The 24,173-nt window shown below is 41.8% G+C and overlaps 1 protein-coding gene across 2 annotated transcripts in view; it reads right to left on the reverse strand.

The window, feature by feature from the left end:
• The window catches only part of ZCCHC14 (zinc finger CCHC-type containing 14), an 89,489-nt gene extending 71,306 nt beyond the window's left edge, over positions 1-18,183 (reverse strand). Inside the window, exons 1-3 of one of the 2 annotated variants that reach the window (XM_032793757.2) lie at positions 16,855-18,183; positions 16,093-16,116; positions 967-1,090 (exon numbers count right to left, since the gene is read on the reverse strand). In XM_032793757.2, the coding sequence (XP_032649648.1) occupies positions 967-1,090; positions 16,093-16,116; positions 16,855-17,418 (712 nt within the window). In that variant the 5' untranslated portion in view covers positions 17,419-18,183. The remainder of the gene's footprint in view (positions 1-966; positions 1,091-16,092; positions 16,117-16,854) is intronic. The other variant, XM_032793759.2, reaches the window with a different exon arrangement.
• Between the last annotated feature and the right edge of the window lie 5,990 nt (positions 18,184-24,173).

Raw genomic sequence — 24,173 nt, forward strand, 5'->3', positions numbered from 1 at the left:
CCCAGGGAAAGGTTGGGGTGACTCGGGGGTAACTAGGAACCCCAATAGTCCTAGTTGGTGGCAGCGAGATAGACCCAAGCTGGGTATAAGCTTGGGGAAGGTTCACAGTAAATGCTCAGATTTTGTACGCTAAAGTCCAGATCTGGGACAGACGTTTACCACAGCCCCCCGCCCCATGAGGGTGACTACACCCATGATGATGTATCAGTTTGTTACAAGTACAAATGTCAAAAGTGTGAGCACAATCTCTGCTAGCTCCCCATCCACCACCAACATTCTCAAACATTTTTTTAAATAACCGATATCAACATGAAAGGTACACTTACACACAGATATTGGACACTGAAAGCTCTGTACACTTATTATTACCTACTGGCAATGCAGCATTAAATTGAACTCCTAGTGATTTTGGATGAACATTCTGTTTTCAGAGTTAGCAAATGAGCAGAACAATAGGGGTTGTATAGCTGGGGGAAGGAGGGTGCTAAGGGTCGACTGATTCTCCTACCCTCCATACTGAGAGCAGAACACCAAAAAACACAGCTGCTCTTCTACCCATTGTCTTGTCTCTAAGAACAGCAACACTGACCGTAGCAAACATTTTGTTATACTAAAATATGTCAGTTAACTACTTATACAAAGACAAGATATATGGACTACCAACCACGTAACCAAATCAGAAGACATTTTGTTTTCGGGAAGACATCATTTGACCAAAGAGTTAAAAGGGGGTTAAGTTGTAAGCAACATTCTTGCTAACTGCCCAGCAGAATGTGACTCTTACTATATAAATTTAACTATGATGACTTTCTCCAATGACCATTCTACATTCAGTGTGCTATCCTTGCTAAATTCAACAAGTTAGCAAAGAAACACAGTTACAATTTTGGGTCAGGATTATAAAATACTTCCTTAAAGCAATCAGAGATATATGATGTGAATTATGCAAAACAAGTTGGGACCCACCTTTGGAGTGTTTTCCTGAAGATCTCTTGGGTAACGACTCCTCAATGGAATGTGCTGACGTATGTAGTGCATTTTCCAAACTGTTACTGACACTGTTTATAGGGGTCTCAGATCTTGGAGCGACCTGGAAAAAAATAAAAATAAAGCTGATGTAACTCTGGAACATTCCATTTTCCTCCACTAAGTGAATAGTGTTTCAAATTGAGTTAAGACCTATCAAGAGCATTACTATTCTATTCTAAAACAGTTCTACATTTTTCAGTATACTGTATATTACAAGTAACAATTTGGTGGAGGAATTTTTTAGTCAGTTATTTGTAAATCTAAATTAGCCTTCATAATCCACACAGTGATACATGATTCTTTTTTTAAAGTGTTATGCTTATGCAACAGTTCATTTTAAACAAGTTTACAAACTCTTCTTTTGTTAATTTTAAGAGCAAACCCGGGTTACTATGTCAAGGAAAGGACAATCACTTTTATGTTGTGTCATATATCTTAAATATTACTGCAACAGTTAAGAAACCAACTTCACCTCTCAGGACAAAAAACTATGTAAGAAAATGACTCAGTTGGCTTTGCAATCTGGGAGCTTGCCATCAAGACCTGAAGACTATATTTTGATGAAAAATTACTCATTGTGAAAAAAAAGTAGGCTACATCATCAAAAAACAACTTTACAGCATAATATGTACCCTTTAATCTGCACTTAGCATAAGGAACATATTTTCACTATGACTCAAGAGCTAGAAAAACAAACATAAATCATATGAAAAACAGAACATTTAAACTACTTCAGTTGCTGTCCACAACAATACGCACATTTGTGCTACAATGTAGAGAAACACCTATTGTTGGTAGTGTAATGTGATGAACTTGCCACCTAAAGCAAGTCAATTAGTCTCTCACATTTTCTAAAAAATGAGAAGCAGATATGGAAAATGGTCACATTAGCAGTAGGGCTTAAGTAAATGAAAGGCGAAAAACATGCGTGTTTAAATAGGTTACAACAAAAAGTACTCATATTAACAAATGCATTCCCTGAAATTCAACTGCCACATTTTGAATTAACAAGAAATCCCAGTCTGTAGGATTCTAATTTAACATAGGTTCTATCCTTTCATAAATTACAAGAGAGGAAAATGTAATCTTAGTGTAACAAAAGAAACTAGTCATTATTCACGATAACTAACATCAGAGTTTACAATTTCCTGGAAGGTTCAATCATATAGTGATTCCAGGAAGGACCATGAGGAGGAAAGCAATTTTTAAAAAACATCTCATCTACCCAACTATTAGCCTAGTACAGAGGTAGGCAAACTATGGCCTGCAAGCCACATCTGGTCTGCAGGACCCTCCTGCCTGGCCGGCTAGGTCCCAGCCCTTCCCCCTGCTGTTCCCCGGTCCCCACAACCTCAGCATGCCATGCTGCTGGTGCAATGCTCTGGGCAGTTGGGCAGTGCAGCTGCCGAGCCGCGGCCTGACCTGGTGCTCCAGGCAGCGCGGTAAGGGGGCAGGGAGCGTTGGATTGAGGGTAGGGGAGTTCGGGGTGGTAAGGGGGCAGGGGTGTGGATATTGTTTAGGGCAGTCAGAGGGCAGGGAACGGGGGAGGCTGAATGGGTGCAGGAATCCTGGGGGGCAGTCAGGAAGGAGGGGGGTTGGATGGGGCAGCGGGGGGCAGTCAGGGGCAGGTGTTCTGGGGGCAGTCAGGGAGAAGGGGTGGTTGGATGGGGTAGGGGTCCCAGGGTGGGGGCAGTCAGGAATGAGAGAAGGGGTTGGATGGGGCAGCAGGGGGCAGCCTGGGGTGGGGGTTCTGGGGCCGGTCAGGGGACAGGAGTATGTGGATGAGGCAGGAGTCCCAGGGTGGGGGGCCATCAGGGAAACAGGGAGGGGTTGGATGGGGCAGAAGTGCAGGGGGGGCGTCAGGGGCCCGGCCATGCCTGGCTGTTTGGGGAGGTACAGCCTCCCCTAACTGGCCCTCCATAGAATTTCAGAAACCCGATGTGGCCCTCAGGCCACAAAGTTTGCGCACCTGTAGCCTAGTACATTGTGACTAACTGAATTACATGTTTTAGATTTTGCATAATTTCTCCCTGTTTTTGTAGAATTATTCCTTTGTGAGGTTCACATAAAACCTTGGCCTTCACATGTGTGACACACACACACTTTAAGGCTCTAACACCTAAGTGCACAAGTGAAGGAATTATGAGTGCAATTTTCAAAAGCTCATTTGTTCAAACTATGACAGTTTACACCTGTGCTAGAGAAGTCAACCTGCTTTAAAAAACGCCAGCAGGGCCCCCAAAAGGGAAAGACAGATTATAGGAGAAAATCTTGAGAGATGCTGGAACAGAAATGATTACAAGTCCTGTCTTCCTCTTTAACATCACTACACTGCTTTTACTTTTTTAATTCAGACATTTACTTGGATTTCTACAGCCAAGCATGCACGTGTCTTACACCCATAAGAACAATTGTAAAACAGTGAAACACAAAGCTTTCAGATTAAAAGGCTAGGAATGAAACCCTTAGCTCAGACACACACACACAAATCCCAATGCCCTAACTAGGATTTTTCAAAGGCTTGATCGAAGAGCTAATCATGCACTGTTTCTGAAGCTCATTAAACTCAGACTCTGGTGGATTGCTGGAGAGAGATGTTCCAGAGGGCTGGGCATTCTGCTGACTTCAACCTGCTGCTGGCAGTGGAAAGTTTAACCCAAGAAACATTGATGTTTTCCCAAGTAAGGATTGCTGTTACCCATTTTTGGTTATATGTAAAATCTGAATTCTTCCCAGGAAGACATAAATCCTTTTGTTATTTTTGGTAAAGATTAATTTAGCCCACATCTTGACCAGCTGAACTCATATGTTATCTGACTCACTCTCACATCAAAGTACAGTAAATTTAAACTGGCATTCAACCACAACACCCTGATCAGTTCCAAATGGAGCACTTTAGTTAGGGAGCTAATGGTGTTCTGGTCAGGCTCACTATGACTTTTTAAAAGTCTTCATGTAGATTTTAAATAACGTTTTTCCACCGACTTCCATATCCTTTGACATTGCTTACCACTGAAGTTTTTCTAGAGAAAGGGAAAGTTTCAATAAAAATGTTTTGTAATGTAAGTAATATTTTCAGATCAGTCAGCTATTTTAAAATTAAAGAATTAGTGATATTTGATTGGACCACACACACTTCAATATCCTAGGATTGCATGAATTGTGACACTTGCAGTCCCAGAAGAAAACTGACATGAAACATATCGACATTTACACACAATTATGTTTTTACAGCCACACTACTCCTGAGAGAATTCTGCGCTAAGCAAATAAAAATTCTGCACACAATATTTTAAAATTCTGCAAATTTTGTTGATAAATAAATGTGAAGGCTCCAGTATAGTAGTGGGGAGCACAAGCCACCGGTTGCATGAAGATGGAAGACCACCATATAACACCCCCACACACACCCCACCCCGGACACAGACTCTGCAGTGAGGCTGCATCCAACCCTAAGAAAGTGCAAGGGCAAAGCCTGCCCCTGAAACACCCCAGGGCCCTGCCCCTCCATGCCAGGTACAGCAGGTGTGGGCAGGCAGACTCAGCTCAGCAGGATCCAAGTATGGAAGGGCTTCGTATGCGAGGATCCAAGTGTGGAGTGAGAGGGTTTTGTGGGGGGCAATCTGGGTGCAGGCAACTCATTAAGGATTCTGGCGGGGGGAGAGGGAGCTGGATACACAGAGGCTCATTGAGGGAGGTTCTGTGCAGAAATTATATATAATGATTCCTTAAGTACAAACCACGTTAACAGAGTCACAGTTGACAAATTTAAAATAGCAAGAAAATTCAGAGTTCGGGTTCTTATGTCATGGTTCCAATGTATTACAGTGCACAAAGATACGTTCACAATGGAAATACTGACAACCCCTACTGTAGCTGTACAAGAGGTAATAAGAGCTACCAGTCTAAAAAGTTCTCACTAATGCATGGATGATTCAAGTAAGTATGGGACGTGGTAAATCTTTGAAGCCAGGTTTACTGTTAGCTGTGCTACCCAGTGAGAATGTATAACAGTCAATTTACTACACTAAGTCTTTTCATGAGAACAGCAGGGTTCAAAAATAGGAAATTTAACTTGGTAAGTATTTAAGTAGGACAGTAATTATCGTTCCCTTTCAGAATAACTAACCAGAACACAAAATATAGATGGTTTAACTGAAAACTATCTGTTGGCCTGGACTGAATTAAAGCCAACACTATCTAACGTGTAACATGACTACTTATACTCTCCAAGTTTATGAAAAGATTACACAGGTGTTTTTTTGGGAACAAGGAATTTCATGGAGGATGTTTTTTCACTAATACTCTATGCAAAAAAGATACTGATTTCCTTGCCTATTCAGTAATAAATATTCAGAGTATAATTAGACTAAAAACATAGGGAGTGAAGGCTGGATAAGAGAATAGCACTAAGTGGCATCTAATGGCTTCAAGCTCAAGAGCTGCATGAACAAATACAATAATTTCCTATTTATTGCTGAGGGAAAAATCCACATAATGTCGCAGATATGAAAAAATAACTAAGGACGGGGGTGGCAGGAATCCTAGAGAGTAATAGGCTCCACTAATTTTTCACCCTGTAAATTACATTGTCTGATAGCTTTCTCTAATTCTATTTATTTATTTACGTATTTATTTTAATTTCCAGACCTCTCAGGTTTGGGGCCCACATATTGAGAATATTTAACAATTTTGTTCCATTTTTTATAAAGTCTTGGGGAAAATTTAAATAATAGTCCTTTCAATCTCTAATCAGCATGAGCTAAATTTTGAGAGGTCATTCAGATACTACGGTGCTGTTTTAGAACACCCACTCAACCAAAAGATGTTACAGATGAGGACTGGAGATTGGGATAGTCTCTCCTCTTTTCTGGGTTTTTAGGTACATAGTTGCTTCTAAAAATGTACCCTGAGTGACTTAGGCTTCCAAGTAATTAAAAAAAATAAATAAAAACAATCTATCCATCCCTCTCAGTGTTACTTATGTCAATTTCCTAACGGGCAATAGGAGACTAGGTCACCATTCTAAGTTTGACCCATGAAGCATAAAAACCAGGGGCTAGGCTCTAGGTTGCTGTCTGAGGCCCCAGTTCCGCCAACTTTTGCACATGTGAGTAACCTTATGCATGCCAGTAGTCCCAATGATGTCAAAGGGACTATATTCACACGTATGTCTGCAAGACCCGGGCATTACTGATCTTAGATATAGGCTTTTCTCTTTAAAAATCCATGATACCACTGCTCACCTTCTTAAATTTACACATGTAGTTAAGACCTTTGCTAGATTGGGGCTTAAATGCCTCAGAAAGTGAAATGTCTATACTGGGAATTTGTCCATAACCAGCAATCAATGGTCAATACTGTCTGGGGCAAGTTTCATTGGCACAAATCATGGCTTTCCTTGCCTACACTTGGGTATGCCTCGGTGTAGTTTCATTGGAGGCCGGCCATTAATACTGGTTTAAACATGTCAAATTCCAGATACACACCCTTGGAATAAACCCTCATGAGAGGGAATCTCTCTTTCAGTTTCTTAAATGCAGAAAGATTTACAGGTGAGCTGCAAAAGTTTTTTTAAAGAGTCTGGCTTGCGCCCTCCTTTGTTTTTTATGATTCATAAATAAATTCCTGCCCCTGCCTTTTTAGGTGTTTCTGATTTTTGTTCGTTTGTTTTAAATCTTAGGCCTTTTCTGCATTAGGAATTCTGGCCACCAATGTAGCAACACTTGTGCAACCCCAGTCTAGTATAGAAATGGAAAGCTGTGATTTGCACTGCAGCAGTATACCCTGGTTTTAATCACAGTAATCTCTAATGGTGCAAATCACTGCTTGGCTTGCCCTATCTAACTAGGGGCTCATATCAGTACAGTTACACAGAGGGCTATTCACTGATGGCTGGAATTGGGATAAATCTCCAGTGTAGAAAAGGCCTTAGAAATACCATGAACGTCAAGTCTAGTCATTCCTGCTGTTGCTGGACAACATTCTGCAGATCACAGAGCACATAATGATGATCTGGTGGTCCATTCTCACCGTAAATTCTATGACTGTGTGTGTAGTATATGCTCACAAGACCTTAATCAAAGGTGTGGCGAATGACGACTCTTTAATAGGGCTGTCAAGCGATTAAAAAAACGAATCATGATTAATCGCACCGTTAAACAATAACAGAATACCATTTATTTAAATATTTTTGGATGTTTTCTACATTTTCAAATATAATGAATTACAAAACAGAATATAAAGCGTACAGTGCTTAGTTTATACTTACTTTTTATTACAAGTATTTGCACTGTAAAAAACAAAAGAAATAGTATATTTCAATTCACTTAATACAAGTACTGTAGTGTAATCTCTTTATAATGAAAGTTGAACTTACAAATGTAGAATTACGTACAAAACATAACTGCCTTAAAAAATAAAACAATGTAAACCTTTAAAACCTACGAGTCCACTCAGTCCTACTTCAGCCAATCGCTCAGACAAACAAGTATGGTTACAACTTGCAGGAGAGAATGCTGCCCACATCTTGTTTATGTCACCTGAAAGTGAGAACAGGTGTTCGCACGGCATTGTTGCAACGGGCATCGCAAGATATTTATGTGCCAGATGAGCTAAAGATTCATATGTCCCTTCATGCTTCAACCACCATTCTAGAAGACACGTGTCCATGCTGATGACAGGTTCTGCTCGATAATGATCCAAAGCAGAGCTGACCGACGCATGTTCATTTTCATCATCTGAGTCTGATGCTTCCAGTAGAAGATTGATTTTCTTTTTTGGTGGTTCAGATTCTGTAGTTTCTACATTGGAGTGTTGCTCTTTTAAGAATTCTGAAAGCATTCTCCATGCCTCATCTCTCTCAGATTTTGGAAGGCACTTCAGATTCTTAAACCTTGGGTAGAGTGCTGTATCTATCCTTAGAAATCTCACACTGCTGCATTTTGTCAAATCTGCTATGAAAGTGTTCTTAAAACGAACATGTGCTTGGTTATCATCCGAGATTGCTATAACATGAAATATATAGCAGAATGCAGGTAAAACAGAACAGGAGACATAAAATTCTCCCCCAAAGAGTTAAGTCTCAAATTTAATTAACACATTTTTTTTTTAATGAGCATCATCAGCATGGAAGCATGTCCTCTGGAACGGTAGCCAAAGCATGAAGGGGAATATGAAAGTTTAGCATATCTGGCATGTAAATACCTTCAACACCAGCTACAAAAGTGCCACGCAAATGCCTATTCTCACTTTCAGGTGACATTGTAAATAAGAAGCAGTCAAGCATTATCTTCTGTAAATGTAAACAAACTTGTTTGTCTTAGCAATTGGCTGAATAAGAAGAAGGACCGAGTGGACTTGTAGGCTCTAAAGTTTTACACTGTTTTGTTTTTGACTGCAGTTATGTAACCAAAAAAAAAATCTACATTTGTAAGTTATACTTTCACAATAAAGAGATTGCACTACAGTATTTGTATGAAGTGAACTGAAAAATACTATTTCTTTTGCTTATTTTTATAATGCAAATATTTATAATTAATAATATAAAGTGAATATTTTGTATTGTGTTGTAACAGAAACCAATATTTGAAAATATACAAAAACATCCAAAAATATTTAATAAATTTCAATTGGTATTCTATTGTTTAACAGTGCAATTATTCGTGTGTTTTTTTAACCGCTGTTAATATTTTTGAGTTAATCACACGAGTTAACTGTGATTAATCGACAGCCCTACTCTTTAATAAAGATTTCCTTTGTCCAGAAATCTTTACTAAAATTCCATAATGCACACTTGGCCACAGAATCTTCCAGAACACACAACACCTGAGCTACTGCTGTAAAGCAAACAAAACTTCCTTAGAAAGCCTTCAGTTTGGTTTTTTTAAAATATATCATTAAACAGCAAGAGGACACACCAGCACAAGACCAGAAGTTCTACAGCTTTCATGCAATTCTGAATTACAGTATTTACGGGGTGGGACAGAATAAAATGGCAAATACTGTTAATCTTTCCCCTCCACTCACTGAATCGGCACTAATATTTGATACATAATGTAGTTTTTAGCACCTAAATTAGTTACCTATTGCATAAAAGAGTCTCAGATCTTTTCAAATTTATAAACCATTTAAAAGGATTCAGGCCTTTTCCAGATTTTCCATTTGAGATCAGAAAAAAGTTCATGCAAGCATAGACTTTAGATCACTTCTATATTCTGCCAGTATAATTTTTATTTTAAATAGTAAAGCAGTCAACAGAAGACAGTTTAATACTAACTGTGACCAGGGCACATATCAGCATTATCTGATATGTAGGTCTCTATCCTGAACTACACAGTATTTTAATTTATGATTAAACGTGCATAGATTTCTCTTTATGATTTTAATAGGGCTTTTGTTTATATAATTTTTTTAAAAAAAGGCAAAATCTCTCCAGTAGCAACAGGCAGACCCACCATCTATACAATTAGAGCACATACGTGTACAATTGTAGCTGCAGATAGTCACGATAAGATTCATATCTACAAAGAAAGCAATAAAACGCATTTACACTTGCACTAAGTACAATGCAAGTCCATCTTACGGGTCCACTTGAAAGTATCCAACAGCTTTTTGTCTGTCTGTCTCTCTCTAACCCTTTTAGACCATCTCTAAATTTGGAAAGTTTATAAAACAATTCCCAGCCAACATCAGTGGTAACAGAGGCCAAAGCATGAACAAGGCTCCTGCAGTCAGATCTGATTTTATCACCACTTAATTAAATCCACTGAAAGCATGTTTAATCAACACTGTGGTTAAAAAATGATCTGGCCATTGAGGCCTTTTCTATGCTAAGACTCCCACCTGTGCTAACACCGTTTCAGCTGAACAGGTGACAGTACTGGTTGATACACTCGAAAGGAAGTCTACACTACAAAATTAAGTTGACCTAAGTTACGCTGATGCACAGCCATCACAATAATTGAATTAGTTTTACATGTCCACACAATGCTCCTTGTGTTGGCTGGGCACGTCCTCACCAGGAATGCTTGCACTGATTTAACTGCCAGCATGATGCACTGTGCAACAGTTTCTGAAAGGCAGCAACAGTTGATGTAAGCAACGCAGAGTACACTGAGACTGTGTCAACCTAACTACATCAACTTAAGCGCTATGCCTCTTGCGGAAGTGGAGTTATTAAGTCGGTGTAGTGAGCAAGTTACATTGGTGAGAGCTACATTTTAGTGTATACGCTTACAGAGTTAGGTCAACGTACGCTACCTTATGTCGATCTAACACTGTTGCGTAGACTAGGCCTGAGGCATCAAAATAGTGTTATCCTTCTTTTGCAGCTGCCAACTCCCAGCATCACATTTCAGAGGTGAGAGGGGTAGAGAAGAAAAGGCAAGCCTTATATTTGTTGAAGTGCAAACCAGACAGTGAATGGACTTCTAGTTTGACTTTTCACTGGAATAATTCACAGATACTCTGGTCTCACCGACTAACAACTCACAAATTCAAAAGGACAGGTGAGCAAGATAAAATTCATATTTTAAAATAGTGGATATAGGTTACATAATGCTGTTAGATAGTGATAATATTCACATATAAAACAGGAAAATAGGGGATGGGGAAAGCCAGTTGATGTTTAAAAGCGAAATTTACTAATATACCATTGCTAGTATATCATTGACTCTACAGCTCTTCAATTAAAAAGTTATTCCTAAGCAATTGGTCTGATTACTTTTGGATCATTTTTAGTTAATTATGAAGGCTTTAAAACTGCACATTGTGCAGTATTGTAGTTTAAAAGTGTCAGTGATTTCAAACACTGTTGAAGTATATAATTATATTTTCAACAGTTACCCAAAAGCTAAGTAGGTTAGCAGTGGCTGCTCCACATGCATGAGTTTTGCATTGAGTAAGATGCATATATGGAAACATGGATTTGGGTGAGCCCAACACCATTGTCTTTACTGCCTTTTATAGTTCTCCTAATTTACCCACAGGCAAAACAATTCTTGATTCATCCTGCTCTCTTCCCCCTTTTACCAACATGGAACATTTCAAAGGAAAAAAAACCAAACCTTCTCTTCCAAGTTTCATATAGAGCTAATTTTAACTGCTAAGTTATGTCAGTGAAAATAATCTACAACAGAAACACTAATAGCCCTTAACTATAATCATGAGAATAGCATCTCCAGAATTAGCACTTATTTTGTTTTCAGCAAGAACAACAAAACCTCAAAATGGCAAAACACAAAATATATTCTAAAACTCAGGACATGGCTTCAAGGGAAAAGTTATTATTAGACGTATTGGAGTAATAATTAGAGGACTCAATTAGGATCAGAACCCCATTGTGCTAGGTGCTGTACAAACACACAGAAAGAGATAGGCCCTGTTCCAATAACCAGCTAAAGAATCATAGGATCTCAATTTATGCAATTCAAATCATACACTTAAAAAACACAAATTTTTAATCGAGTGGTTAAATACTTTAAAACAAGGTTCCTGTTCAACAGCTTTGAAGTTGCACACTGGAATGTTTGTTTGTGTGTGGTTAACAATTGCTAGTTTTGCTTTTCCATGGGTGGTTTACACACAGTGTAAGCACTGATTTATCTAAAACAGTTTAGAGACTGGTTCAGGTAAAACAGTGCAGTCTTCTACAGTATACACTTTTATTTCAGATGAAGTGTGTCCTACTTCAATTTTGCTTAATTGTAATTGATAATCAATAGATAATTAGAAAAAAATTAGTGTACAAACACAGGACTTGAACACAATGATGTTATGGCTGGAGAAATCATCATAGACTGCATTTAAAAAAAAGTGGGGGAAGTCAACATCATTATGAATTCAGTGAAAGTTTTTTGGGTCTTTCTATTTGGTTTCTCACTATGGAATATTCAATCCAATTTCCAAATAAGCTTGATTTTAAATGCCTAAATTAGATTCTCATGTTAACATTCATTATACTATTGGGCAACATTCATTTAATTAAAATGAACATACTACTAACGGAGACTACTTTACTCCTTTCAAGTCCTTCCTGTGCAGTTATATAAAAAAAAAACCTTCCTAGTTCTTCCTATTAAACCATTTTTGTGAGAAAAAACAAGAAGCCTAATAAATTATGATAGTCCAAGTAGGGAGTCTCAACTTTCCAACCTGGAAACTCAGTACCTATGTGTAAGCCACATTAATACAGTGTGGCTCATTGTACCCACAAGTGGTTAGACCACAGAAAGGTCTGTGTATGCCATTGCCTTGAAACTAAGAGAACTGCTCCTTTAGCTCATGTAGCATAGGATCTCACTTTTAGAACACAGGGATCTGAATGCAGGTTCATTGATGACCCACCCATGTCGTTACCATCACAAATGAAAGAGGACCAGGGAGAAAGTTAGGGCTCACTTTGTCCCATCTGGGGTACCACCCACTTGTCTTGAAGTCCCTGGCTGGGTAATATGGTAACGGAACAGGAACACTTCAATTTCTAGCCTAAACAGGTATTAACATAATAAATGACTGAACAAGACATACTTTCTCATGATAGATTGGAGGCTAAAAATTCAGTTTAAAACCAGAGTTACCCAATAGTGTTAAGAACAATCCAGTTATTACCCTTCTTTTGCAAGACTGGGATAAAGCCAGAGAGCTCCTAGATATGCCCCTTGTACGACTCAGGTTCAGCTTCCCCCCCACCCAAAAAAATTAAAAAAAAAAAAAAAGTATTTTTTCAAAATCTGGTTCCATAAAAGGATTACAAATTTCAGTTACCGTTTCTTCAAAAATATTCTCAGGTCCTACAATAAGCTGCAGCAACGCAATATAAAAACAAAACTATTTTGCATGCACCTGAAAGTGAGACCTTATCACTAAATCCAGATCCAGCAGTCAATATAGAAACCCTCTTAAGCAGCTTATTTCCAAAGTTTTAAATGAGCATATTAAATAATATGACTGATAGATATCATATGCTACATTCTTAGAACAGAGCTGTTAGTACAGAAATTAGAGGCTGACTGGCCTACCATTCATAAGATATCGACTTGCAACAGAACCACACAACTACAGCATATGAACCACTGACTGTGTTACTTCCTTGCAACTGCAAACAAAATATGTCCAGAACAACTATGTAAAAGGCTCTGATTCTGCAGCTGACTCCACACAGTAAGATCCATACACCTGCACAGAGCCCTAGTGAAATCAGCGAATATTCCTCAACATGGAATCAGTTGAAGGACTGATGACCAAAATGTTACTGACCTAAGGGAGCCTTATTTTGCTGTTTGTTGGAATGCCCTATTGCAGGGGTAGGCAACCAATGGCATGTGTGCCGAAGGCAGCATGCAAGCTGATTTTCAGTGGCACTCACACTGCCCGGGTCCTGGCCACCGGTGTGGGGGCTCTGCATTTTAATTTAATTTTAAATGAAGCTTCGTAGACATTTTAAAAACCTTATTTACTTTACATACAACAATATTTTAGTTATATATTAAAGACTTATGGAAAGAGACCTTCTAGAAACATTAACATATCACTGGCACGCGAAACCTTAAATTAGAGTGAATAAATGAAGACTTGGCACACCACTTCTGAAAGGTTGCCAACCCCTGCCCTATTGTATAGTATTTCTTAGTCCTGGCTCAAAATTGTTTTACGTAAGTGACAGGTAGAGGAGGAAAAGTTATTGAAATACATCACCCCGAACCCTCATCCCCGCATCGGTGGAAGTAAAATTGATATTATCAACCTGTTTTCATCTACAGTAAAATAAACAAATAAATAATTAAGAAAAAAAGACATATCCTAAATCAGCAAAACTTATCTAAAGCAAAACTTGTTTGACGCCCAGAAAACTGAATTAATTAGTTCAATTTTGTTGCACTTACTTACTATCTCAGAGAACATCAGAAGTTTTATATGACATGGCTCACCCTCAACCTTAAATGACTAGATTGGATCAGCAATCCACAGAATCAAAAAACTGTCCAACATCTAGATCTACCTCAGACCGGACATACAATCGCCCTCCAGATGTAAACATAGAATATGGAACCCTGTATGTAATCAGTTTACCATTTCATGGGTATTATCCTTTTCTTCCTGATTCTTACAAAATATGCGCACATTTCACTGATTATAAATTGTAATTATTTCAGCAGTAACAACTGCAAATTTTTTCTTCCCAGATGTGTCTTGCTTGGTATGGGAAATAACATTAACATGATGACACAAATGTCATCCAAGTACCATAACAGCACTGATGTTATAATTGTGCTGGAAGAGTCACTTTAATTATAAATGCATTTTCAGAGGTTTATAGTTCCTTCCAAAATTATTCCTTTGGCCTGAAGTTTCTCATACTTGTTCATGGCCCAGAATGGATTGGGGAGAAGGTGAGCTGTTTGTTTTTGAATTTTAGTAAAATTATGTGAGACTCCTTTTGAGTTACCTGAGCACGAAAAAAATAAAGGTGGTATACATGTATTAATATATTTTTTAGACACTGCTGGTCATGGATAATTCAAGTGTTTTCATTTTTTAATTCAAATTTGAACTATAAAAATTCCTAATCACTAAGATATTACAAAGTTACAAATGAATGAAAATGGCAGTCACTGCCTGTGTGTTTTCCCTCTCAATATAAGTATGCACAGAGTGCATTTATCTAGTTGTGTGTTCAAAGGTCAATATACATAACTGCACAGCGCCTGTGCTGCTTATTTTGATGACAGAACATTCCCTCAGTGTTGCTCTTAATTTTTCAAAATATAAAAAGCCAGGAATTTATATAAAATACTACATTAACGCAAAGTAATAGATTTTATATAGACAAAAACGAAACTAAACTGTGGTTTCCATTTGGCTAGAAAACCACAACCTTTTAAAGTCACAGACACTTCAGACAAGTCATTAGGCTATTTAAATTATACACTGTAACAACAGCATGGAAGTCTAAGGTAGTTCCACTGTATCTTGTGACAAGGGAAGTCTCAGCGTTTAAGATGAACCCAAAGGAGTTTGTGCTCAGAGTTTAGCTGACATCAAATATCAACCCAGCATAGCTTGTGCTCAGGCAAAGAAGCACAAATGATGGGGAAGGGCTTGCACTGAGAAAGTCCTTATAGAGCTCTGATGGCTGGGACCCCAGTGCGGCTTATCTTCTTCTGGCCCCTGTGCTGACTCTTCTGGGTGATGTTGTGATCATGCAAACGTTATCAAGTCACATCATCACAACATCCAAGTCTGCAATGTTTGGATTTAATTGTGCACAATTAAACATGGCTGGATTGAGTGAAATATATTGTTTTTCCATGCTCTTTGTCCAACTATAGATTTAAGCCAATTTCTTGTTCTAATAAGTATTAACTAGCTACTAGCATCTGAACAGCTTAGCAGCCTTCACTTAAAAACAAGTCTGAATTTGTCTCAAACGGATTTTCTTAACTTCAAAAGACAATGAAAATATATACAGTAAAGTGACACTAACTTTTTGTACTCCCTTAAAGAGAATTTTGTTACAACGTAAACTATCAGTGTTCTTCAATTCCCTGTTTAAAATGCACTGCCCTCCCCACAAAGGTTATTGTTCTTCTCAACACAGTGGGCAAGTGACCACCCAAAAGGTAATTTTTATTGCTACCAGGAAGAACAGTAGAATGGATTCTCCATCCATCTTAGAATGACTTAAACGGTGCTGAAAAATTGTATACTATTAGTGAAGACCAAAATGGTATGCTCTGAGAGGCATTCATGTCTTTATTCCTTACACATATTCACTTGATCCTGATCCTATTTCTACAGAACTTTTGCATGCGGTGAATTTTACTTTTAACCACCAAGAAGGTGAATGTGGAGAAGATAGAACAAATATACAGACTACAGTTCTATTCAATATTTTGATTTGATGTCATGCTTTTTCTGCAGAATAGAAACTGTAAAATTAAGTATTCGTATGGAGGCTCCTCCTGAAGTTAATTAAATCCTTATAGCCTGAACTGAAGTATTTTTCCATCTATACTTCATTCACAACAAAAAATTAAATTGAACAAAAAGTAAACCTGTAACCTCTGCTTGTTGGCTCCATGTATTCTGGGAAAAGGAAACAAAATGTTGAGAAAAAAATCACCCAGATGTTCACAGCCAAGTATTAAAAATAACAAAAAAATGCAAACTTTCAAATTTAAGGCAGCAGTATCCAAAGGAATGTACAACTAGAAGGAAACTTATGTTACAAGACACCTCCAACACATACCTTCCCATCTCAGGCAAAGATCCAACTCCTACTAAATTCAATAGGAAGTTTATCGGTCCATTAAGCAGCCACTTTAAGTACAACTCCAGTACAATTTTGTTAAGAGTTATGGTTAAATGGGACCTAGACTCATCAAAATTTCACTGCCACCAGACAGACACTTCTAACAAACCTACTTCCCTATCCCCTGCAGTCCATAATCCTTGAAGACGGATGCTTACTCCCATTTCCAGATAGATTTTCCATGTCTTTCTCCCTTGCTAGTCTGATCTGCTACCCATGAAGTGAGGCAGTCCAGTCAGCTCAAGGCCATTTCTGTTGATCTACTTGTGACTCATTGATGAATGTCTCCCTTCTGATTATATGGCCAAAATCCCAAGGATCCTAGATGAATCCCTGACCATCCCATCTACTAGACAATTGATTTTTGCTATTCTCTTAGGTTGGCACTTATCAGTAGAATGTTTGAGGGGTAGGAAGGAGAAAATATGTGGTTATGTTGTTTAAGCCTTCAAGAAAACAGTTTGAGATATTACCAAGCCCTGAAAGGAAGAGTACAAGGCTGCAATACCCACCTTATGGCAGCCAGGGTAGGTTGCCACGGTGCTAAGAACCGGGATGCTCGGATTCTTGCTGGTGCTCGCCATGATGTTTTGGATCTGGGTAAGCTCTTGCCTCAGTACCTGCTTCTGGTGGAAGCTGAAGGCAGGGTGATTGGATGCCATAGTGAAAAGCAAGAGAAATTCATCCCCAGTGCGGCCCTCGTTGAGCTGCAGCCCATAGTTGTTGATGACAGAATCAATGTGGGTAAGTGTGCGGAAGAGGACTCCAGCTGCCTCTCGGTGTGCAGACCCCAACAAGGCAAGGGAGACCAGCAGTTTGCTACGTACCACCTCATCTGTCAAGTTAGTGAGGCTTCCCAAGTCAGCAGGGTTGTTGGCCTTGATTTCAGAGTCACGTAGGGAATGATAGTCCTTGCGGGCCAAGTCCTCTAAGCAGGCACCTAGAAAGCGCAGTTCAAGTGGGATGCACAAGTCCAGGAGGCCACAGAGAAACTCCACCCGCTGCGGGGAGGGCAGTTCTGAGAACCAGCGGTACACACTGTCCCTCTGCAGACGTGGGCACCGCTTCTCTACCATGTTGCTACTGCAGCTACCACCACAACCACCACTTGCGCTGGTACCCCCAGGGACAGGGGAGGTACACACTGGGGAGTGAAGGAAAGTGCCCAAACAAAGGTGGGGGAATGGGACCCTGAGAGATAAGTGCCCAAATACAAGAAGCGGGCACCCTAACAGAAACACACACTGGGTCCCAAATAGTGAAAATCAGGGAGCTCGCATTAGAGCTGAGATATAAGGACCCTAGGGGGGTTACAGATGTAGGGACACACAAGGATCTCGAGGGCGAGGACTTCCAATGGTAGGGATGAGGAGACACGCAAGGACTCTGGGACGGGGGAAGGGAGGACACCAGGGAGAATTTTCCGATGGGGCGATGAGAGGACACGCAGGGAGGGGTTACTGATGGGGACGTGGGGACACGAAAGCACCTGGGGATTAGTGATGGAGGGTAACTGGACACGCAGGAGCCCAGGAAGGGGTTAGTGATATGTGGGGGGGGGGTGACAGGACACGCAAGGACCCAGGAGGGGGGTAGCGATGGGGACGGGGAATGACGGGACACGCAGGGGCCCGGGAGTGGGCTAGCGATGGGGGTGGGGAATGATGGGACACGAAGGGGCCCGGGAGTGGGTTAGTGATGGGAGGGGGGAGGTGACGGGACACGAAGGGGCCCGGGAGCGGGTTAGCGATGGGAGGGGGGAATGACGGGACACGAAGGGGCCCGGGAGCGGGTTAGCGATGGGGGCGGGGAATGACGGGACACGAAGGGGCCCGGGAGCGGGTTAGCGATGAGGGCGGGGAATGACGGGACACGAAGGNCGTAGTGAAGATTCCACAGTAAGTCAATCGAAGTACGTCAACTTCAGTCGCGTAACTTAGATTGATTCCCTCCCCCAGTGTAGACCAGGCCTTAGAGTAGTATCTTTGTCATAGAACTTAGTGGTGAAGAGACCTTGTAGATCATCCAGTCCCAGCATCCTATCAGTGCAGGACTGTTCCCTACTGTAAATTTTTAGAGTTTTGTCCAGTCTATCCATGAGGTTTTGTACACTTCCCTTGTTAGGCTATTCACAGCCATCATCAGATGGTACACTGTGCAGGTACGTATCCTGGACCAAAAATCTGAAATCTTTGGACCACTAAACGTGGTTTAAGCCTCATTACTTCTGTCTGGAATTTAGCATGAAATTCTCTGCCTCAGAGCAAAATAACTTGCAAAGCGTAGACAAAATTGTCACTGCCTTGATATAGGCTAGCTGTGACCACACATGAATGCCATGGCACTACCCCCTGGAAACCAATTCCCGTTCATCTGATGGAATATCGTCTAAGGGAAGCATGAACATATTAGACATATATTAATAATGAAAGAAAGCCAGACAGTAGTTCAAACCTTTCATTTGCTCAGCACGGTGTGAGACAATACATACTTTTGGGGGATCTGTTTTACTTTGTGTGGCCTCACTTTTTTCCTGGATCGGCTGGCTCCTTTAGAGCTATTGCTTTTCCTCTCTTCAACACAGGCTTATGTTACCGACACTGTTCTTCTCATATGCTTTGCCCTGCTTCCCACCAAGTTGCCCTCACTGATTACTCCCCCTCATGAGTTTTGCTGTAGATGCTGTGCTCACCTTGATTTCAATTCACTCCTGATGCCCAGTTCTGGTCACCCAATTCCAAATACCACTCCCAATTGGCAGGGACGGATTTCCAATTAGGCACAGTAGGCACATGCTCTAGGGGCACCTTACCTCTTTAAAACTGTGTGCAACACAAAAGTCAGTTGTAGGCAGGGGGACCCTGACAATGCTGTGCCTAGGGGCACGTAAGCTGTAAATCAGGCCCTGCCAATTGACCAGCTAACACTGCATTACCCCAGGCTCCCAATTCCATCCTGCCCTGATTCCCAGTTACCCAGTTCCAGCAGCTATTCCCAACTGCCCAATCCTGACTGCTATGAAACCCTTTGATCCTAGCATTTTCCCCTCACACAAATTCCCCTTTGTATTCTATTCAGGTATGTTTAATAATAATTAAAATAGGCATCACTGTATGATCTAAGCTGTTAAAATGGCTGTAGAGAGGAGATTAATGTTGTTATATTATGTTCTTCTCATTATTCATACATACACTGGTTATTTATTGCAGGCCCAGCGCCGGCTCGCCTCCCGCTGGCTCTCCGCGGCTGACGAGCGCCGCCCGATCCCGGCCGCCCCCGCCGGCTTCAACCGCCACCGGAGCGCCCGAGCCGCCACCACCGCGACAAATAATCCCGGCCGGCGGCAGCAAGCGGAGCGGAGGCACACGCCACTGTGTGCGAAAGTGAATCGCCGGCGGAGGAATCCCAAGCCCCGATCGGGAGGGAGCAGGTCGGAACTCACTCCCCCCTCCCCTCTCACTCGCGGCCCAACCCTACGCGATGCCCCGCCCTCTTTCCCCACCTCCGCCCTTTGACTGGCCCAGTCGGCCGAGCTACGATTGGCTCCTCCCTCCCGGCTCCCAACCTCCCGAGTGCCGGGGCCGCTCCCTCGGAAGGCCGGGCTGTCAATCATGCGCCTTAGTCCCGCCCACCGCTGGATGACTGGCCAAGTGCGACAGGGGCGGGGCGAAGTAGGTGGGGACAGCATGTGGCTGCTTTCTGACTCCTGGGCACGTGTGCAGCCTGGGAGCCGTGCGGGCCAGGCTGGTTCAGCGGGGCTGCTGGGACCGGGGGACGGGGCCAGGCTGGCTCCGGTGGGAGGCATTGGGCTTGCGGAAGGCAGCCCTGTCTGGCTCCCTCCCTCGGGCAAGAGGCGGCCTCTGGGCTGGCGCCGCACAGCAGAAGCCTGTTGCCTGGTGGGGGAGGCAGCAAGACAAGGGAGTCCTGGTTGCCCTGCTCCGCAGGCTGGCTGGGGAGCTGGGAGCCGGTGGCCTTTCACATGTGGCCGTTCCCCTTCAATAAATTCTAATCAAACAGGGCTACTGCTGCGTCTATGTCAAATCCCGTACAATCCAGCATCTGCTCAGGATAGGGGGTGCTGCAGGAGTGGATTTTCATGGCATGGAGCTGTTCGATATTAGTGTTGTCTTTTTAATGTGTCAGATGGCCCTGCTGTAACTCCTGCTGTACATTATCTCCCAACATGATGCCTCCTTTTCTATCCTCGCTCTTTGAAGGGAGTTTTCTCTTATTGTCAGATAATTTGAAAAAGCGTCTTTCTGACATTTCCTCCTCTCCTGAGCATTGGAGTAGATGGTGTCTTTCAGTTTCAATATTTTCTGCATCATATGGATTGGGAAGTCATTCCCTGGGTTTCTAAGGTGTCTTAGCTCCTCTTATTTCTCACAAAGGGGCATCTAGTAGGCTGGGAAATAGTGTGGTTCTGCAAAGGAGTTGGAGGGTATGGTTAGGAGGCACTATTTCTTTGTCGTTGCTGGCATGCTTAATTTGTTTTAGATAGTAAGGTATGGAGAAATATACAAAGTTCCAAGCATATATGGAACAGGTAAGATCTGAAAGATAGCATGGTATGAGCTCATAAGTGAAATAAAGCTATTGCCATTAATGTTAACCTTGACAACATCTCTATCAGATGAGCCCTCTCTCCACGGTCAAGGACATTTTGGCATTTGAGCCTGGCGTGTCTTTACATGTAGTGTGAATGAAAACATAACTGACAGTGAAGCCCTCCTATAGTGATAATTTATCCCCCCTTCCCTCCACAAACAACTTCATTCTGAACTGCAGTTCCCTGTGACTTAAATGTGTATGTTACAGATCTTGAAACAATTTGAGATTTCAGTGCTGGATTTACCTATGGGTTTTATGGACAACATCCAGCAGCTAAGAGAGACAGATGATATTTTGATAACGCTTTTCCATGTGGTTTAATTGTGTGTTTTGTGATTTGATCAATTAGGCAATGATAGGGATGCTGATGCACTTTTTTTTTTCTCTTTTTTAGAACTTCTTACCCTTATAGATTATGATCTCCTTGGATCAGGGACCATGTCTTTATTTGTCTCTTAATGGAAGAGTAAGAGTATAAGAATTGCCAAACTGGGTCACATCAGTGGTCCATCTAGCTCATTATTCTGTCTTCTGACAATGGCCAATGCCAGGTTCTTCGAAAGGAAGGAACAGAACAGGCAATCATGGAGTGATCCATCCCCAATCATCCACTCCCAACTTCTGGCAATCAGAGGCTAGGGACACTCTGAGCATGAGGTTGCATCCCTAACTATCTCAGCTAATAGCCACTGATTGGACCTATCCTCCATGAACTTACCTAGTTCGGAAGATAGGCACAGTATTAGCACTTCACAAATACTAAACAAGGATAACAAAATTGTTCCTCACTGTAAACAGCTTGTTATATCTTGAGTTCATCACGTGTGAGTTCCGTGGTATGTGTGCATGGAACCACACAAAAGCCCCTTCCTCTTACATGTGTTTGTGTACTCTCACATACTGATGCAGTAAGAATTAAACAGACATTCCTTTAGGTAATGGTTTATTGGTAATTTCGGTATACACAGCACTAAGATTAATTGCTGCACAGTAGTTTGTAGCAGCACTGGTAATTTGTCATTTAAAAAAAAATCCAGTTAGAAGATTTTTATTTTATCAGCTGCATTTGTTGAAATAGTCTCATCAAAATGCAAAGGTAGGTAGGCAGCCAGAGGAAGAGTATTAAGAATACATAGTGTTATCTATAATACAGTCACATGGCATCACTTTTATGGTGATGAGTCTGTGTCACTTTATAATTCTAACGTTCCCCTACACTAGGGGCAGTTCAAGGCCCCAGCATGCCAAGTGGATGCTTGGGGCAGCATGCTATGGGGGGTGCTCTGCCGGTCGCTGGGAGGGCGGCAGGCAGGCTGCCTTCGGCGGCATGCCTGCGGAGGGTCCGCTGGTCCCGCAGCTCCAGTGGACCTCTCCGGTGACCGGCAGAGCGCCCCCTGCGGCATCCCACCGTGCTTGGGGCAGCAAAATATCTAGAGTCGCCCTGCCCCCCACACACCTTTGAAGGGATATTTGTGACTCCCATAGTCTCCCCTTCTGTCTGTTCATTTCAGTGAGCCACAAGTTGAGGAAGGCAATATGCATTTCCTTCTGATGTCTTTTCAACTGCTAGCCATTGGGAGAGGAGCTCAGTAGAAAAGAGATGAAATGCTGTCTTCCCCAAGGAAGCGTTCCCAACCCCTGGAATAAGGAGATGAGTACTTGCCCTTTGATGGACACACTTAAACCTTTTAAGCACCTAATAGGTGATGGAGAAAAGCCTCGGGCCTAATCTAAAGTCAATGAGAGTCTTCTTTGACTTCAGGGCTTTGGATGAGGCCCTAAAAAACCAAAAGGAATTCTGTCGCAGCAGAGACATGGTACCAAGAATCCATGGCTGGCCTATGGAAAAATGCAAAGAACCACATGGAGAGGTATAAATCATAGTTATAACAGCTCATATTACAACTTGCACAAGAGAACAGGCGGCAGCTAAAGGTCACTCAGAGGAGCAAATGATGTGTGTATGTATTGGGGGGGGGGGGTTTCTTTGTGAAAGCTGAGTTCTCTAGACTCCAAAACTATATTTTTCCAGACAGTCCTATTTCCTGCATTCTCTCTCTTGCTCAATGTTAATTATCTGGATGATGAGTGTACATGTTTGAAACGCACAGCTTGGATGGCTTTATCGGAATAGTCAATAAACAGTAGCTAAATTAAAAGATTGTTCACTCTCTTTTTGTTGTCCACATACTCATAATCTATTACTATATTTATATTAAAATAGCACCCAGAGCTCACAAACAGGATTGGAGCCCCATGGTGCTTGGTGCTGTATAAACATATGAAAACATGGTCCCAATGACCCAGTACCAGTTCCTGCCAAGGCCCCAGTCCTCACTCTGCACTGACAAATGGCAAACTGGTTTCCAGCTATGCTCACCTGTGTGTTAGTATTGTTAAAATAGATATTAGAGTTATAAGAATGTGTTTAGATTTTATGGGTTGCTTGTAGGCTGCTGCATGTATTAATCCTACTTATAACATCTGTATCCTGTGTTAAAAGGTCATGTCTAAATATGAGCAGTGTACCTATAAAAATGTTTGCTAAGACTGCAAACTCCCCCCATTGCAGTCAGAGGAGAAGCATTACCAAGTGTGAAATGCTGGTTTACCACAAAGGGTGTTATTTATCTCCTCCCTTGCAGAAGAAGGTCTACAGACCTCAGACAAGTCATTGTGGACTTTGTTGATTGCTTGTCCCACATCCCTGAAAAGGGAATGTGCAGTGGGGGAAGGGAATAAAAATGCCTGTTAAGTAGAAATTGTTATCCCTATCCTGGTTGAACTCTGATGGTGAAGATCCCTAAGCATAAGTAGGGGGTCCCCAACTGTTTAGCTTGGGTTCATAGGTGCCAGCTTGCTCTTTATCCGGGGGGGATGCTCAACCCCCACCACTGCCCCAGGCCCCCATTCTGCCCCAGGCCCCACCTCCACCACTTCCCCAAAGCCCCCACTCCCGGCCCTGCCTCTTCCCACCCCTGCTCCGCCCCAACCCCTGAGGTCCCATCCCCTGCCCTGCCTCTTCCGTCCCCTGAGCACATCCCATCCCTACTCCTCCCCCTCAGCACCTCCTCCAGCCACAGAGCTGTTCTGCAGCGAGCAGAAGGCACTGTAGGGGAGGAGTTGATCAGCAGGGCTGCTGGTGGATGGGAGGTGCTGGGAGTGGGAGGAGCTAGGCTGCTGCTAGGTGCTAAGAACTCGCAAATTTATTTTTGTGAGT

The sequence above is a fragment of the Chelonoidis abingdonii genome, chromosome 19 (genome assembly GCF_003597395.2).
Source record: "Chelonoidis abingdonii isolate Lonesome George chromosome 19, CheloAbing_2.0, whole genome shotgun sequence".
NCBI lineage: Eukaryota > Metazoa > Chordata > Testudines > Testudinidae > Chelonoidis > Chelonoidis abingdonii.